This window comes from Tetrao urogallus (genome assembly GCF_951394365.1).
Source record: "Tetrao urogallus genome assembly, chromosome: 16".
Classification (NCBI taxonomy): Eukaryota; Metazoa; Chordata; class Aves; order Galliformes; family Phasianidae; genus Tetrao; species Tetrao urogallus.
In genome coordinates this window covers 14051907-14068607 of record NC_136829.1, presented here as the reverse complement: position 1 = coordinate 14068607, position 16701 = coordinate 14051907, and the positions used below count along the sequence as shown (strand labels likewise).

The 16701-nt window shown below is 41.4% G+C and overlaps 1 protein-coding gene across 1 annotated transcript; it reads left to right on the top strand.

The window, feature by feature from the left end:
• Window positions 1–3085: 3085 nt before the first annotated feature.
• On the top strand, window positions 3086–15256 carry PARD6B (par-6 family cell polarity regulator beta; the record flags this gene model as incomplete). Its single annotated transcript, XM_079543418.1, has 3 exons — window positions 3086–3151; window positions 7120–7342; window positions 14433–15256. The coding sequence occupies 3 exons, from the start codon at window positions 3086–3088 to the stop codon at window positions 15254–15256; spliced, it is 1113 nt and encodes a 370-aa protein (XP_079399544.1).
• Window positions 15257–16701: the final 1445 nt, after the last annotated feature.

The following is a 16701-nucleotide window of genomic DNA, read 5'->3' as shown; positions in this document are numbered from 1 at the left end:
CTTTAGGTTGTTAAGCCATACATACACATATGCAAGTGTTAGATGTCAGCTGATTAGTGCTAATGTGTTTAAATAATGAAGAATTTCCAAGGAACACAGAGTCATTAAATAGAAATGGATTGTGAAATGAATGAGGGGAAAAAGCTTTAAAATTTTTTAATCATTTTAGTTGGAAATCTCAGAGAGTACAAATTAATTTAACTCGTGGGTTGCTAGGAAAGTATTTTCAAAAAATGTCAGACTTTTCCACAACTGAAGCCCCAACCACAGAAAAGTCACAGAAACACTCTACAGACCATATGCTGCGAAGGGCGTACTTACAGAATTATTTGCAACAGATCCTCTATTAAAAGTCTGATACTAAAGTTTCAAGTCAGATTTTTCATTAAGAATGAAAAGCAGAACGAAGACTGAAGCTGAATGGGAGCTCCCGTTGTCTATCCCATCTATCCTCAGCAGGTGCAATAGCATTAGTTCTTCAGCTAGCTACGTGAGCAAAAACAGAACTTGAAGTGGTCATACTAATGGATACCTGTGCAGAAAGCACATGAATCAGATCTAGCCAGAAAAGGAGAAGCAGCCTGTAAAAACAAACTCTGTGTGTAAAAAGAAAGGCAGAATTTGTGGTACGATGTTCCTTACTATCCTTCTTTCCTTATTATCCCTTTTTTTTTATACATATAATATTTTTAAATAAAGTTTTATTTTACTTTTTAATTTTCCTCTTCCCATGGTAAAAATAACAAATTACTCTCACCAACTGATGATCACTTTTGAGCTAGCACTGATTTATGCAAATAAAGAATAGTTTTAGTTAAATGTAAAAACTGCATAATCTTCAAGTTATACGATAAAAGATGTTGCAGGTCATCAGTAGCAGTCAATATGTATTGGCAGGTATTTTCTGTTCTTTATTCTTGGAAGCAATCTTTCATCTCCAGGGAGAGCTGCATGGAATACCATTCCACTTAGAATTGGCAAATCTTCAGATAGGAAAGAAGCATTACAGCAGAATCTCACTGTACTCTAAGATGGACTTTGTGATCTCATTTTCCGATGAAAAGAAACAGAACAAAAGTCCTCACAAAACATTCCCAGCAACCCAGAGGTTACAAAACCCAACCTGTCTTTCAGCTTCACAGAAGCTGAAACTGAACGTACCATGAATAGTCTCGATCAAATCACAGGTTCTGTAGAATCTGTGACTAAAATAGCTCTGTAAACTTGTACTACTCCTGGCCTCTCAATGCATCTTTATCTGAAATCAAGCTGTTTACTGCATTCCTTCCTCATACGTCAGCTCCTAGTGATGAAAGCATGCCAGTGATTAATACTTTTTATTAGGTCAGTTCCAGAGACTTGAAATGAATTTGCCCTGACTCCTCAAGTATGCTACCACACCCACTGCACAGAACTCCAACCATTCAAGGAATGCAAGATAGAAAAAAAACACTATCTTAGGTGATACTCCATAAATCTGTAGCAATAAAATCAGCTATATGCAGAAATCATCTTCAGGAAGCTCTTCTTCCAAGGCAAATGGCATATCAACTGCTTTAAAAAACTGGAAAAGGCATTGTGCTTTCCTACAGCTCCTTAAGCAAAGCATGCCATGGAAAACAAAAATGGAAAGTAGTCCAAACATTTTCTGATTTTGTAATTACAATGTGACAATGTGAAAGGTTTTATCCAGGTCTTGCTCACACAGCTGTAATCCACTGTCTTCTACTTACAACAAGATCACAGATTTTAACTAAATTTACAGACTGAATTCTGCACGCATTGTTTTGCAGCACAGAAACAAGACACACTGGATAGAAGGATAGGAAGATGCAAATTAGCCTAGAGGCGGTCTGACAGCAAACTAAACTTAGCAATATCCTCTGTACTAATTACAACTTGGCTTGGCTTGAGAGATACCTGCAATTTCTTTGCCTTTGGCATGACAGCAGTGACATCAACTGCACAAAATGGCACTGCCTTAAAAGCCATTCAGGAGGGATTTCTACCTACGGATTCCCGGCTGAGACTTAATGCCCAACCGGGTGCTCAGCGCCTCACCTCATGGAGCTGCGAGGCTCCCTCAGGACGGCACACACCACCATCTCCTCTATCAGGCTCACACGTTAGGAAGCAACACGTTTCAAAGGGTTGTAGACTTCAACATGTCAGCCCACACACTTTCTTTCTGCATACACCTATAAAACTCCCTAAATGAAAAGTCCTTCAGATTTTAAAGCGCACCACGGTCTCCGCGTTAAGGTTTGCCGATACTTCTGCCAAGGTCACTAGGTGGACATTTACACAAAAATAGTAGTTCTATCTCAGCATAACGCCAGTAAACAAGGTCACAGAGAAGCCGTCAGGTGCATTACCAGATTATTAAAGGTGGTTAAAACTGAAAAGTGCACCAACAATTCCACGGACAGGATGGACTTTGCAAGAGCATCCAGAAAGGAAGAAGTCGAGCCTGCAGCCCGATACGGACACAGCCCGCACATCGCACACGGGGCCTGACCGCCCGGCCCGTAAGGCGCGCAGCCTAGCAGGGCAGGTGGAGAGCGGGGCTCCGTCCGCCACAGCGCTGTATTTGCGCATCAGACCCGCCCATTCCAGAGCAAAGGTTGCCGAGGCACCTGCGCGCTACGGAAGGAAAAAAAAAACGCCGTACTTCCTCATAGCGTTGCGGCCCCTCCACCTCCTCCCCCTCAGCGGGGCGCCGCCCTCCATCTTGGAATCCCGCCGAACGCCGCAGGTGCGCGGCCCCGTCGGCCTGCGGCCACCGCGCATGCTCGGGAGCGGCAGGTGCGCGGCCCCGCCGGGCGGCGCATGCGCGGTGCAGGAGCCGCGCGCTGAGCCCGCCCTCCCGCGGGTGGCCGCCGGGCTGGCGGGGCGGCAGGTGCCAGGAGCCGCCGTGGCCCCGCCCCCTTCGTGAAGGCGGAGGCGTCGCGGCGGCTGCAGTCGGCGGAGCGGCCGCGGTTGCCGGGGCAGTCGGCTGGCCGGCTTCGGGCCGCGAGGATCTCACTCTTCTGCCCGCGGGCGCCCGGGGTGGAGGGAAGAGAGGAGACACCGGGCCTCCGGCGGCATGAGCCGGCCTCACCGCGGGGCCACGGGCAGCCGGGGCCTCGGCACCATGGAGGTGAAAAGCAAGGTGGGTGCGAGGGCCCGGGCGGCCGGCGCGGCCCTGCGGGGGCTCCCGGTCGCGGCGGAGTGACGGGGGGCGGGAGCCGCTGCTGACTCACACACAGACGCGCGCACACACAGTCACACTCACACACACCTGTCGGGTGGCGGCGCGGCCTGCAGGGGCGGAGGAGCGGTGCGGAGCCGGGCCTTTCTGTGTGGCGGGCGGGGATGGCGGTTGAAGCTTTGGGGTCGTCTGAGTCTAAAGATGCGTTCTGCTCGTTTTTGTGCTCCGAAGCGCGTTCCTCACCTACGCTGGGAAGGAAACACGGTGAGCTTAATGGCTGCGCGTTGCTGTCCTCCTTCCTTTCGCTGTGGCGGAGCAGGCTCCCGCCGTTGCCGTTTGCGGTGGACCCCGGTCCTCGCTCGCTCCCCATCGCGCCGCGCTTCTCTCTGTTCCGCGCCCTGCTGAGCGCCCGACGCCGCCGCGCTTCCCGAGGCTCCGTGCAGCCCGCGGGTATTTCGGCATCCGTTGCTGTCGCTTGTTTTCTCCTGGTTGGCCGTAGTCTTACTGGCAGAGAACTTCAGGATACTGAAACATATCTTGGTTTTGATTTGGCTTACGGTCGTACTATTTCGTTAGCTTGTCCTTTTGCAGTTAATTGTGTTTACAATTGTAAATTTCAAAATACATTCGATGTGAAATCTTAACTGGTGTCAAGCTGCTAAAGAAATGTGTTAAAATCCTTTTCCATCGTCTAGGCAAACTGCAAGTATGTCTCTACATGAATATGTTTTCTTTCATTGATTAAAAAAAAAAAAAAAAAAAAAAGTACTTTTGTGCCCCTCTTTTTTTCTAAGCTACTCTACAGTCTGTTTGCTGCTTGTGCTCTGTTGCTTCCGGCAATCCAAGCATCCATTTGCAGGGTAGGTGAGGCAGCCAGGAGCTGGGAATCCTAGTGATCCCCTTTTTTCCCTTTTTTAAACACTAGCGTGACGAGTGCTAAAACTTCTACTAGAAAATATGTGGTTAGCTTTTGGAACTTGCATGGATGATACTTATTATTATTATTTCTAAGTGTTTTTAACTTAACTGTCATATGGCAAAGTCAGAATGCTCAGGAATACTTGGCTGCCATGATTCCAAATGCTAGTTAAGTATAGCTGTGACTGTAGTCACTGAAGTGTTTTTTTAATCTATGCCCTTGTAGGATTGAAAGCAATCAGAATAATGTGTTTATAAACAGTACTTTCTGTCTCAGTCCAAACCTCCCCTGTAGTGTGCTGTGCCTGATTAGAAGTATAGTGAGGGATCAGCTGTGTGATGCTTCCTTTTGGCATTCTACAGAGAAGTTCTCATGAATTGTCACTGTCTCTTAGAGTGAATTATGAAGATTTTGAGGCCTAGCTACTTGTTGCTAATGCATTATTTTAAAGTATCTAGATTTAATGTAGCAGAGGAGTCATCTTCCTTCTATGAAGAGAAGAAGCTCTGAAAAAGAGAGAGAAGCTGTGTGGAGGTAGAGGGGAGTGTTCCTGTGTAGTGCTGTAAGTTTTGAAGGTTTGTCATCGGGGTACAGTGCTGTATTTAGGTAGCCCAAATCAGTAATCATGCCCTGACAGACAAAACCATGCCTGCACAGCCCATTATGACAGGGAATAGTATTTTATTTTTTTATTTATTTTTTTGGGTACAGAGTGAAATGTAATACACTGATAAGACAGATACAGTTGCTAGAGCTTATGTTCTGTTATTGTTACTGAAGATTAATAGTGTAGCAGCAGCATGCAGTGTTAGACAGGACATAAAGATGCTTCTCACAAGCGAGTCTTACTTATGTGGGTATATCTGGTGACTTCCTTGTATGTTGCCATAGCTTGTGATGTGTTTTTCCAGATGAGACTTCTGATTTTGCATTTTTGTACTTCATTAAAGTTGCCAGCTTTTGTTAGTGTGGTGTGGAATGTGGTGCAGCATTTGATACCAAATGAAAACATCACATGAGATTGAAATAGACCATGAATTTGTGTAGCTTTTCTACTGTATCAGCTTTATAGTAGCACTGAGCATGTGGCAAGCTTTGTTAGAGAATAACACCTGTGGAAATCATGGGGAGAAAAAAATTAACACCACATGCTTGAAAATCAGACCATTTGTATCCTTGCTGCAATTGCACAATGTTTGCTTCAAGTTGGGAATAAGATTGTTGGTGCTGTTCTTTTGAATCCCGTTGTTGCTTAATTGTTCAAACCACGTTGTCTTTCAAAACCAAACAACTGAAGATTGATACAGTGCTTGGAGAATTTCTGTAGCGCTCATACGTGAAATAGCTGAAGCAAGGTTCAGCAGGAACGCGAGTCACCTTCTGTCGCTGACATCACACTTCAGCACACTGCTCCTGACGTGTGAGAAGCTCCTCCTGCAGGCTGTTGTTTGCTTTGTAAGCATATATGAATCATCTCTTCTGACTTAAAATTACTAAAATCAGAACATTTCTAGAATACCCGCAGAGAATTCCATTGAGAACTTTGAAGATGAGGTGTTAGAGGGTGTAGGCTGTTCTGCTGTGCCTTTCGAGTCTGCATGGTGTTAATGTGCTAACAATAGGGTCCTTGTCTCCTTATTTTCATGCCTTGGTATGTGAGAATTCTAAAGCCTTTATTCTCCAAAACTTTTAATCAGAGGTGAGGTAAGGGTTGTTCTGAGGCCTGGTAATTTGCACCTTTCCATCTGTTGTGTGTAACACTTAGCTGAGTATGTGATACTGAGACTTAAACTTCCTGGCAGTATTTCATTCTGCTTGCCCTTGTTTTCTGCTTAAAATTACGCTAGATAAAGAAATAGTTCAAAGTGATGTTCGTTGTCGATCGGTGGCAGAATTGACAAAAATGCCACCAACTGTCTGTTTTATATTTTGTAGTGAGTAGCTTATCACTCTTCTGATACTTTTACAAGCTGGAATCTTTCAGTAACCTGGTCGTTATTATCTCTTCATTCCTTTTAGCATCCTTGTTTCCATGTTGTGTGTGCCTGATGCAGTGTTTGGAGGAATTGTTATCTAATACTCCTTGTTCTGTCCAGCACAGACAAGTCCCAGAACACCGTAATCTGACCAGTTACGCTTGCCAGAATTTGCCTGTCCATTCTATACCAAGCATTTACTTCTTAATTTGTGCTCAGTTTAGTCTTTCACCAGCTACCACTTAAGCATTGTCAGTATTAGTTGTTAAAAAGTTACAGGTGATTTAAAGGAGTGATGTGTGAGTGGAATGAGGAGCTGGATTGTTTCTTAGGCCTTTATTTTGTGTTTTTTGTGTGATATCTCTAAGTGCAAATGCTTCGTCTGAAAGTATGATACGATGATTAAATGTGTGGGGATTTTGTATCTTCTCAACCGTGTCTGTTTTAAGCCTTGAATACAGCTAGATTTTAAATGGCTGTGCAATCACAATTCATTTATTGATGGCAGAGGCAAATCTTCCGAATGCTCTTGTGGAACAGCTGGCTGCTCCATTTTATTTCCTTCTTCCAGAGAGGCAGAATTGATGCAAGAGCATCTCATGAGAGCTTTTAGTTTGTACTGAAAGCCACCGGCTATTCTTTATGTCGGTTAGGTCAAGGTGGCTTTTCACTTCTGTTCAGAACAACTAGGAACATAGAGTACTATCTTGCATATGTTAACCATAGCTGTATATTAATGTATATGTGCCATTCTAAACCTCTCTGAAACTTGTTTGAAAGATTGCAGGAAGTCATGTGCCAAAAGGAGCTGGTCGTACTCCTTCCTGATCTTGAGCTGCCAACATCAGTTCTCTTACCCAGAGCATGGCTTACCTCATAAGTGTCTGAGAATCTGCAATTATTCTGGCACTTATTTGTCACCCTATTGCTGTTTGTAGTTCTTAGTGCACTCTTAATTGTAAAACATCCGGAACATTTTTGTGCTTGAGTTGTATGTTAGGTTTCCACGTTAATAAAGATATATTTTGTTGTAGTTTGGAGCAGAATTTCGGCGGTTTTCTTTGGAGAGGTCCAAACCTGGGAAGTTTGAGGAGTTCTATGGATTATTGCAGCATGTGCACAAGATACCCAACGTTGATGTTCTAGTGGGATATACAGATGTTCATGGAGATCTGCTGCCTATAAATAATGATGACAACTATCATAAAGCAGTTTCCACCGCCAATCCCCTACTCAGGATTTTCATTCAGAGAAAAGGTAAGCATGCTTGATGTGGGTAATAAGTTGTTTTATAGTTACGCTGTTTACTCGCTATGATGAATGGAGTGAATGCCCTATTTCACTGTGTTGAATTCCACAGCTGTACACGGTCAGATTTATTCACGTCTCTCTTGCAAGAGTTTCCTCAGGCAGCCTGTTCATACTTCATGCTTTTTGTTGTATTCAGTTTGGTTGGATAAAATCAAGCTAAATCTATAGCAAATGTTTCTTTCTGATTTCGTTCCAATGAAAATGAACTTAGAACCCAGGATTTCTAGGGTTTTATGGTCTGTATATGTTGGACGAATTTCAATTAAAATTCCTGTTTTGATTGGACAAGGGAAAAAGCTGTTGTATGGTGGAAAGGAATCCTACTGCATAAAGAATTACATGTCAGTACAGAGAGTAACTTTTAATATGCTGCTTCTGTAATACTTTCCTGATAAAAACAATGTGGAGCTTTCAAAATGACGTTGCTTTCAATCTGCGAGCTTCAAGTGTGAATGCTGTTTTTTTGTCAGATGGCTTTTAAAAATAGCATGTATTCTAGGGCCAAGTTCTGTTGTCTTTTTCTAGTATTTGCCTTCATCTGTGAAGCAGAATTCAGTTTTGAAGTTGTATGTGTTCTTGACCGGAAGAACATACACAGTGTAAAGATCTGAAGGGGATGGGAAGATGGGGAGTGTGGGGTCCTAGTGATGTGACTTGAGACTGTTTTAATTCAGAGAACAAAGAAAACCTAACTTCTAAACTTGCTGATTTTCTACTTATGTAAATACAGGGGTGTATGTGTATATGAATTCAAGTGTGCAATTCCTACATTGACAAACAGTGAAGTGATCTTTAAGTAACGCACTATTTATTGCTCAGCTATTTTGTGAAGATGTGTGCTTTTTCTAGTTGTTGCTTATCAACAGGCTTATTTTCTCTAGGAAATACTTGGGCTTTATACCGGAAGCTTTTATTGACGTTCTCACTCCAAAGTAATAAAGTCCGCAACAAACGATCTGATGCAAAAACAATATTCAAAAACTGTGGCTTCTTGCCAGCTGCTGTTTGTGACAATGCATTTGGTTTGTTTGTGTGGAGTTTAGTGTGGTAAGGCCTGTATGCTTTCATTTCTGAATTGCCAAGGAGATGAACACGAGGAGTGTTAACAGAATGTCACTGCGGAAAAGGTCTATGATTCCATTTAATCTCCTACAGTAGCCATATGACAGGGACAGATAAGCCACTTTGTCAGACTAGGATTATTGGGTTACATTTAACACCATATGGTTTTTAAATTGTTACTGGTGTTAAATTCTTAATGCTAATTGTTACTAGTGTTACATCTATAATCTTTGTTCTTCATACTTTCGGAAAGTAGGATGGATTACTTTTACGTTTCTGGTGCAAGGAATTGAGAATGGAATTGATAGTAATGCACAACCAGAAATAAGATTAACCCAGTTAAGTTTCTAATGCCAAGAACTGATTGTCAGAAAAAGCTGTGTAGAAAATAGTCCCTGTCGAATGGAACTATATAGCCTTCTGGCTGTGGAGTTTTAGCTAATAAGGAACCTAGATTGGCATCTAGGTTCTGCTATGAAACTATAATTAATGATAAATAATTCAAGTTAACTTTCTTCCTGTAAGGTTTGTTGTGGCTTCCATAAACTCTGCTGAATCGCCTGAATATTTTGCTGAAAAAATCTTTTTAAAATTCTTATAAAACAAAACTTTCTTTCCTTGTTTACCCAACAATAATAGTTGGGAACTTAAGATCTTTGGCAAAAAGTTATTGCTGACTTGGAATGGCAGCACAAAGGAGGGAGTTTGTATTGTTTTAAAAGAGAAAACTTTATTATGTTCTTTTGCTGATCTAAAGATTTTTGAAAGCTGGTGTAAGATATGAGTGAACTACAATAAAATCAAGTGTAAATAATTCTGACCCTGTATCCAAGGAAGGCTTTAAGGTGGTTGAAAGGAGAGCAGCAGTATTCTTTCGTAATGTCAGCAGTAAGTGACGGTGGGTGATGATACAGGTCTAACTTAAGGAATTTTGGCATGTCAGAGTAAGCATGCCTCTGTTTTGTGTTCACTTTTGATTCTTAATTTATGGAAACTGGGAAGTTGTGCATCCAAAAGAATTACGTTTACTGCTTGATGGGGTAAGAAACCTGGATATCCTTTAATGAAATGGAAGTATTCATCCTCTCAGGTTTTTCTAACTACAACTAGTACTTCTGTAACACTTGTTTCAGCATTAAGTCTAAATTAGAACTTGCTTATAGCACAAGTTATGGCTATCAGTTTGTAGAAAAGTTGCCTGTTGGAATTTCATGTTGGAGATTAAGAGATTAACAGGTACTGCTGACATCTGGAACTTAAACACTGAACTGCTGTATCTTGATTACATCCAGATGTACGGGAGTCGCTCTGTCTGTGAGAAAACTCTTACTGTGAATATGAACATGGAGGGGGAGACGGTTCCCACAGACACTGAAGGGCAATTTGGTATGGGGGGTTTGTTTTTGGGTACAAGAAGTTAGATGGTGATTTCAATTTAGCACCCTTGAAAATCACGTAGAGTTGTATATTGTAATTTCCTATTCTTACACATCATGCCTGGCACGTGGCTTTATAGAATAAAAAGTAGATTCTTAATTCACTCCTATTTCTTGAGGTGGACTTTTTCTTTTTCCATGAAAAACAAATTTTTAAAGACAACTTTCTAGAGAAGATTCCTTCTGTCTGTGTCCTCTTTCTAAGAGAAATACGAGCTTGTTATAACTTGGGCCTAGTTAAGAGAGATGATTTATTGGGCCTTATTTGAAAATGGTAAGTTGCATTCTTATTCCAATATAATCATGATTTGGTGTTTGTGCAATTGTTAAATTACTCTTTGTGAATTACACTGGTTGCCAGTAGATCAGGAAAACACTGTGAACGTCTTGAACAATATTGAATTGAAACCAGATTTGACACTTGCAGGCAGTTTAAAATTTGCTGCATAAGTACGTACAGATTGGTGCCACCTTGGGTTTGAAACTGCTAAGAAACAAATCACTTCAATGCTATGCGGCCATTCTCCTTAACGTTATCTGGAGTTAATACCTTGCCCTTTGGCTTTATGCCAAAATATCTTTCTCTGTAGCTTTAATCTGATTAGCAAGGTGCCAGAACAAAGATGCCTTTGTACTCGAGAGTATTGCTTTAACTTCTCCACTGCTGAACAAACTTTCTAAACAGTCATGCTGTTTGGATGAGATATGGAGAGATGAGTTTTCTTCATTGACCTTTCATTGTTGTTTTTTCCCCCACAGATTATGCAACTTCAACTGTATTTCATAAGGTTTGTACTAGTTTTGCATAGTTAGGCTTTTAAGACTAGCTGTGGTACAAAAATCAAAGCCTCTGCTTAGATGTTTTGACTTGTAACTTGTAATTTTGGTACTCTTTGATTGGAGTATCATGTGACTTGAAATGTATTTCTAAAAGCAGAAGTGCCAGCTCAGTGTTAAGAATTCTACTGGTATTTGTTTTGCAAAAGACTTCTGAAGGTCATATCTATTCCAGTAAATATTTTTCTGTTAGTTTGTCTAAAAAGCACTTCTGATTCTCCGTTAGTCCACACTGATGAATTCATGTATTTCTTTCAAAGCTAGTCCTTCTGCTACTACTCTTCATGTTTCACGAGTATGAGAAATTTGGTTTGGACAGAAGTGGTAGGCCACTTTGGCTGATGGTTACTTTTGTGTGTTCCTGGCTAGTGAAGAAAGCTGCGAGAAGCTGTGTGACAAGTTTTAGAGCAAACTATTGGGTAAGGAGCACAGAAACTAAGTGGGATCATCTGTGAGATCCAGTAATTCTTCCGGGATGTATTCAATGCCTGTTTGTATGGCTGGTGCGTTCCAGGTCTACCATCCAGCACGGAAGACATGGCTGTAGCAGGAGAGGGACTGTGCTAGGGCCTTCTGTGAAGGAGCTGTTTTACTGGCCAGCTGGAGGCAGCTGGGAGCTCAGATACGACATACATTCTATCATATCAGATGTAAAAATTACTACATACTGCATCTGAATCTTTGACAAGAATCTAAATTTGTGGACTTGAGATTCATGGAGGAAATCCACCAAAACTGAATACCCTTAACGTTGCAATATTTCATATGAACAGAACAGGGCTAATAAGAAGATGAATACCTACCTGTTTTGATACAGTTTTCCTGTGTACAATTTCCAAACCACTTCCTGCACTAAACCCCAGTGGAAACCCAGTGCTTCACTTGTTCTGGTGTAAGTTAGTACCTGTGTACGACTGCTTCCATCAGCATTCTGTACTTCAGGCCAGACTGTTTTGTGTCTACAATCCTCCCCTTCCTTTTTTTTCTTAAGGAGAGCTTACTCTAAATATATGAATATATGGCTGAAGGTCTGAATAACATGGAACTAATTAGTCAAAATACATTCAACTTGGTAACTAGCTTTATGGAAAACTTCCACCCCCAAAAATATATATATTTTGGAGCAATGTTATATTAAATGCCCAGAAACCTGTCTTGTAAATGCAAACCAAAATGGAAGTTTTTGGAACAAGGTAAAGTGACTTAAGGACATGTCTTGTGCATGCAATATTGCTCTGGTCTTTGAGTGTTTTTCACTGATTCTGCTGCCTTAAAATCAGAGTTCTAGAGTATTAAAAATCCGTAGTACTTGGGCACAAACCGCACTGAAGTTTTTGAGAGATAATTGAGTTCCATGCCAGCTGCTGGTAGGGAAAGGGAAAACTCATGATGTAAAAAATAAACTTTGCACTCATTAGCATTCTTACTGGATTCTAATATTCAGGTCACTGTTATCTGTTTTTTGTATTAAAGTCTGTACTATTGCTTCCTTGCTTCCATTATGGATTACTCTGTATTTAAATGTGAAGGCGTGTAAAGCAAAACCCTTCTGTCTAATTTATTTCACAATTGCCCTTGTTCCATAAGCAGTGGTAGTTCCAAATTCAAAAAAAAAAAAAGTGAAACTATTACAACTATTGTTATTACTATTATACAATTATTAACTATTAAACTATTATTATTGAGGTTCAACAAGGCCAAGTGTGGGGTCCTGCACTTTGGCCACAACAACCCCATGCAGTGTTATAGGCTTGGGGATGAGTGGTTGGATGACCGTGAAGAGGAAAGGGACCTGGGGGTGTTGGTTGATGCTCGGCTGAACATGAGCCAGCAGTGTGCCCAGGTGGCCAAGAGGGCCAACGGCATCCTGGCCTGCATTAGAAACAGTGTGGCCAGCAGGAGCAGGGAGGTGATCATCCCCTGTACTCAGCTCTGGTGAGGGCGCACCTTGAGTACTGTGTTCAGTATTGGGCTCCTCACTACAAGAAAGATGTTGAGGCCCTGGAACGTGTCCAGAGAAGGGCAACGAAACTGGTGAGGGGTCTGGAGCACAAGTCTTATGAGGAGCGGCTGAGGGAGCTGGGATTGTTTAGTGTGGAGAAGAGGAGGATCAGGGGAGACCTCACTGCACTTTACAACTTCCTGAAGGGGGTTGTGATGAAAAAGGATCTGGCTCTTCTCCCAGGCAAATAGTAGGACCCAAGGAAATGGCCAGAAATTGTAGCAGAGGAGGTTTAGGTTGGACATGAGGAGAAACTTTCTCTCTCAGAGGGTGGTCAGGCACTGGAATGGCTGCCCAGGGAGGTGGTGGAGTCGCTGCCTTTGGAGCAGAGGTGTCTGGATGACATGCTGCGTGATGTGGTTTAGTGCTAGTGGTGGCAACGGTGATGAGGAGACAGTTGGACTAGATGATCTCATAGGTCGTTTCCAACCTTGTGATTCTACAACTCATTGAATTACAGAAATCCTCACAACATAGTGACCACGTATTTAGCTTGAAACTGGTTTGGTTTGTCAGTAGATAAAAGCAAAGCATCTACTCGTACTTTGATAAATTTAATGAAAAGATTAAAAGAACTGCTTCGTGTTGTCTGAGAACTCAGCATGTTAGTTCTCAGCTATGGAGTACAGGATTATTAATGGCTGATCTCAATGAGATATCTCAAAATAGATTTTACACAAAGTGTTAAGCTTGCATTTGCAGAAGTGTTCTGCAGTAAAGTCCATTTGTTACATGCTTTGTTTGGGGAGGTGGCTTTTATCTTGAGTGTTTTTTAAATCAAGCCACCTTTTGTCAGAACCTGACTTGACTTTCTTAGACATGTGATGAACAGATCTTACTCTTTTTCTAAAGCCTCCTTGCTTGATGCTAGATCTAATAATTTCAGTTAGTTTTTCCTGCTGAAGAACAGCTGATTGAAAGACCCTTTCAAATTCGGTTCAACATTTTTGGAGTTAGAGTATACTTAAAATGGAAGCTTCCTTTGGAAAATGGGTGGTTTTTTGGACAAAAAAGAGTTACTTCTGCTGAAGTTATTTCCATCAGTAATATTTGTATGGCTCAGATTCCTCTTTTTTTATAAAGTCATTTGTGCACTTTCCTATCAAACAGTGGCAACTGCAGCATTGCTTGTACATACGATGTTGCTAGAAGTGTGTGTGTGCAACGTCTCTTTGTTTCTGTTCCACAGTTGTTTTACCTACATTGCATGGGGGTGGGGAGAAGAGTGCAGAATGCAATAACGTTTCTGGAGTTTGAATCCAGGTCACTTGGATCGCTTCCAGGAACTGGGCAATAATGGGTACTCTGGCTGCTTTCCCTTTTTCATTCTTTCTTTTCCAATGATCTGAAACTTAAGGAGAGAAAACTAACAAATGGAGTTACTCTGAATAAAATTAAGATGTTTCTAGGAATGTGCTCGTCCTTTCCATTTCTGACCTTTCTCATGCAGCTGGTTCTTTTTCTTTGCTCTGTTAACTTGCTTTAATTTTTTTTTAACTGTTCTTTCCTTTGGTAACCTTGCAAGCCTTGATAAATTGCATAGCATCAGAGCTCTTGTCTCAAGTATAGAATGTTTCTACTGTAGCAAACCAGAAACCTTCTAGACTAGATTGTTCATTCTGCTAACCTAAAACATGAAAGCGATGCTATATGGCCTACGTATAAAGTGACCTAATCATCAGTGTGCTATGTCTTACAGAAGATGCAGACTACAGTGCCTTTGGTACCGATACTATGACAAGGAAGAAAAACGTCTTAACAAATGTGTTACGTCCAGATAATCACAAGAAGAAACCACACGTTGTCATTAGCATGCCACAAGACTTCAGACCAGTGTCTTCTATTATAGATGTAGATATTCTTCCAGAAACCCATCGCAGGGTACGACTTTACAAGTATGGAACTGACAAACCCCTTGGATTCTATATACGGGATGGCTCTAGTGTCAGAGTGACGCCACATGGATTAGAAAAAGTTCCAGGGATTTTCATATCCAGGCTTGTCCCTGGGGGCCTGGCTCAAAGCACAGGCTTACTGGCTGTCAATGATGAAGTACTGGAGGTGAATGGCATAGAAGTTTCAGGAAAAAGCCTTGATCAAGTTACAGACATGATGATTGCAAACAGCCGTAACCTGATCATTACAGTCAGACCAGCAAACCAGAGAAATAATGTTGTGAGGAACAGTCGGAATTCTGGCAGCTCTGGTCAGTCTACTGAGTCTAGTCTTCCAAGCAGCACGCCAAATATTTTAGCAAATTTCTTGCAAGGAGAAGAAGAGAGCGACGAGGAGGACATCATCATTGAAGATAGCGGTGAGCCACAGCAAATTCCTAAAGCTGCACCTACCAGCCTAGAATCATTGACGCAGATTGACCTGCTCCATGAGCCAACACAAAATGGCTTCCTTCCTTCCAGTGAGGTGAGCTTGAATCACTCAGCATGCAACATTAGCATGGAATATGAAGTACAGAACCCAGATCGCAAGTCATTAGAAGAAGACGGAACAATAATAACACTATGAAATTACATTGGTGTGCTCTGTACTGAGCAAGGATGCTGTACACTTTTGATTTGGCATAATATATGATGTTTTATACCTCTCCATCTACTGTGCACTGCGATTTGCTTAAAAGGAGGAAGAGATAGTAAATGTAAGAAATTCACAATGATGTAAGTGGACTGACTCTGCACTTCCGTGTAAATACTTCACAAATATTAAAAAAAATAGTTGATAACTGACTAAAATTTAAATTGAAGGTGAAGGATAGCTAAGAGATGGCTGTGAGCTTTCTCTTAACAGTACTTTTGTTTTTTTTTGTGCAAATACTATTGGTTCTATGGAGTTGAATTTCCATTAGTGTCTGAGGTTGATTATATAATATGCTGTGGTTTCACGTTCAACTGAAGTGCTGCTTATATACCATGGAGATGCTTTAGTCGGTCAATTCCTCTTCTGGACTGCTGTTTTGCTGATAGAGCTGTCTGTGTGGCTCTGCGTATGAGAAAACAAAAATAAGCAGGAGATGAGCTGGGAGAGAGGCACTCCTGGTTGGTGAGGTTCCCGAGTCATTGAGTAACAGCAGTATGTGAGGAGGTCAGCGGATTATCCTCAGTTAGATAGGGCCTTCTGAGGCTGACTGTCCTGTTGTGGGTATGTAACCACAGGCTCGTTAGTCATGCATCTATATTGTTTTTAATTTGCCTTATATCATGAGGTTCATTTACTTTCAATTACACTATGATTTTTAAACCCAAATGTGAAATTTTTAACACTTTTGTATCTCAGACCTCTTCTCATTTTAGTTTGCAATGTTTAGGACATCATCAAATTTAGTTGCTAATCTCAGTGAATAGTAAAGAAATCAAATGTAAACTTAATGCTATGGAAGTAACATTACATAATCCATGTTTTAGAAAACAAAAAGCAGTCCTAGCAGAAGCTGTAATGATTTCTGCTAGAGAAGCTTGTTGTTATGAGTCTAAATGATGTGAAAAATTACTTTCTTCACACCTACACATTTAAAGCAGCTTAGATTGACTTAAATCCCTGTTCTTAGAAAACAGTTTGAAATCAGGATGAGATTTCAATAGAATTTGTTTGAGTGGTATGATATTAAAATGATTCATTCCAATGAATTAAACTGTAAATGCTGATCTTCCTGTGCACCACTGGCTGGCTGTCTTAAATATTATAGAGCTGTATGTATAAAGCAAAATACAGATGACAAGTGCTGATACTGCAAAAGCACAAGCAAGCAAATTTCCTAGGAGAATGGCAGGGAAAGGCTTGTAGCACTTCCTCCTTCTTAGGATCTTGTTTTACCACCTGGCACTCTGTTCCCCACCTGACTCTATTTTGGGAATGTTACTCCTTGCAGGAAAGTCAGATGGGAATTAATAAAGTTGGGAGGAAGGTGAATGGAGCTTCTCAACAGGGATCCAGCAGTCTGACTCAACCTGTAAGAA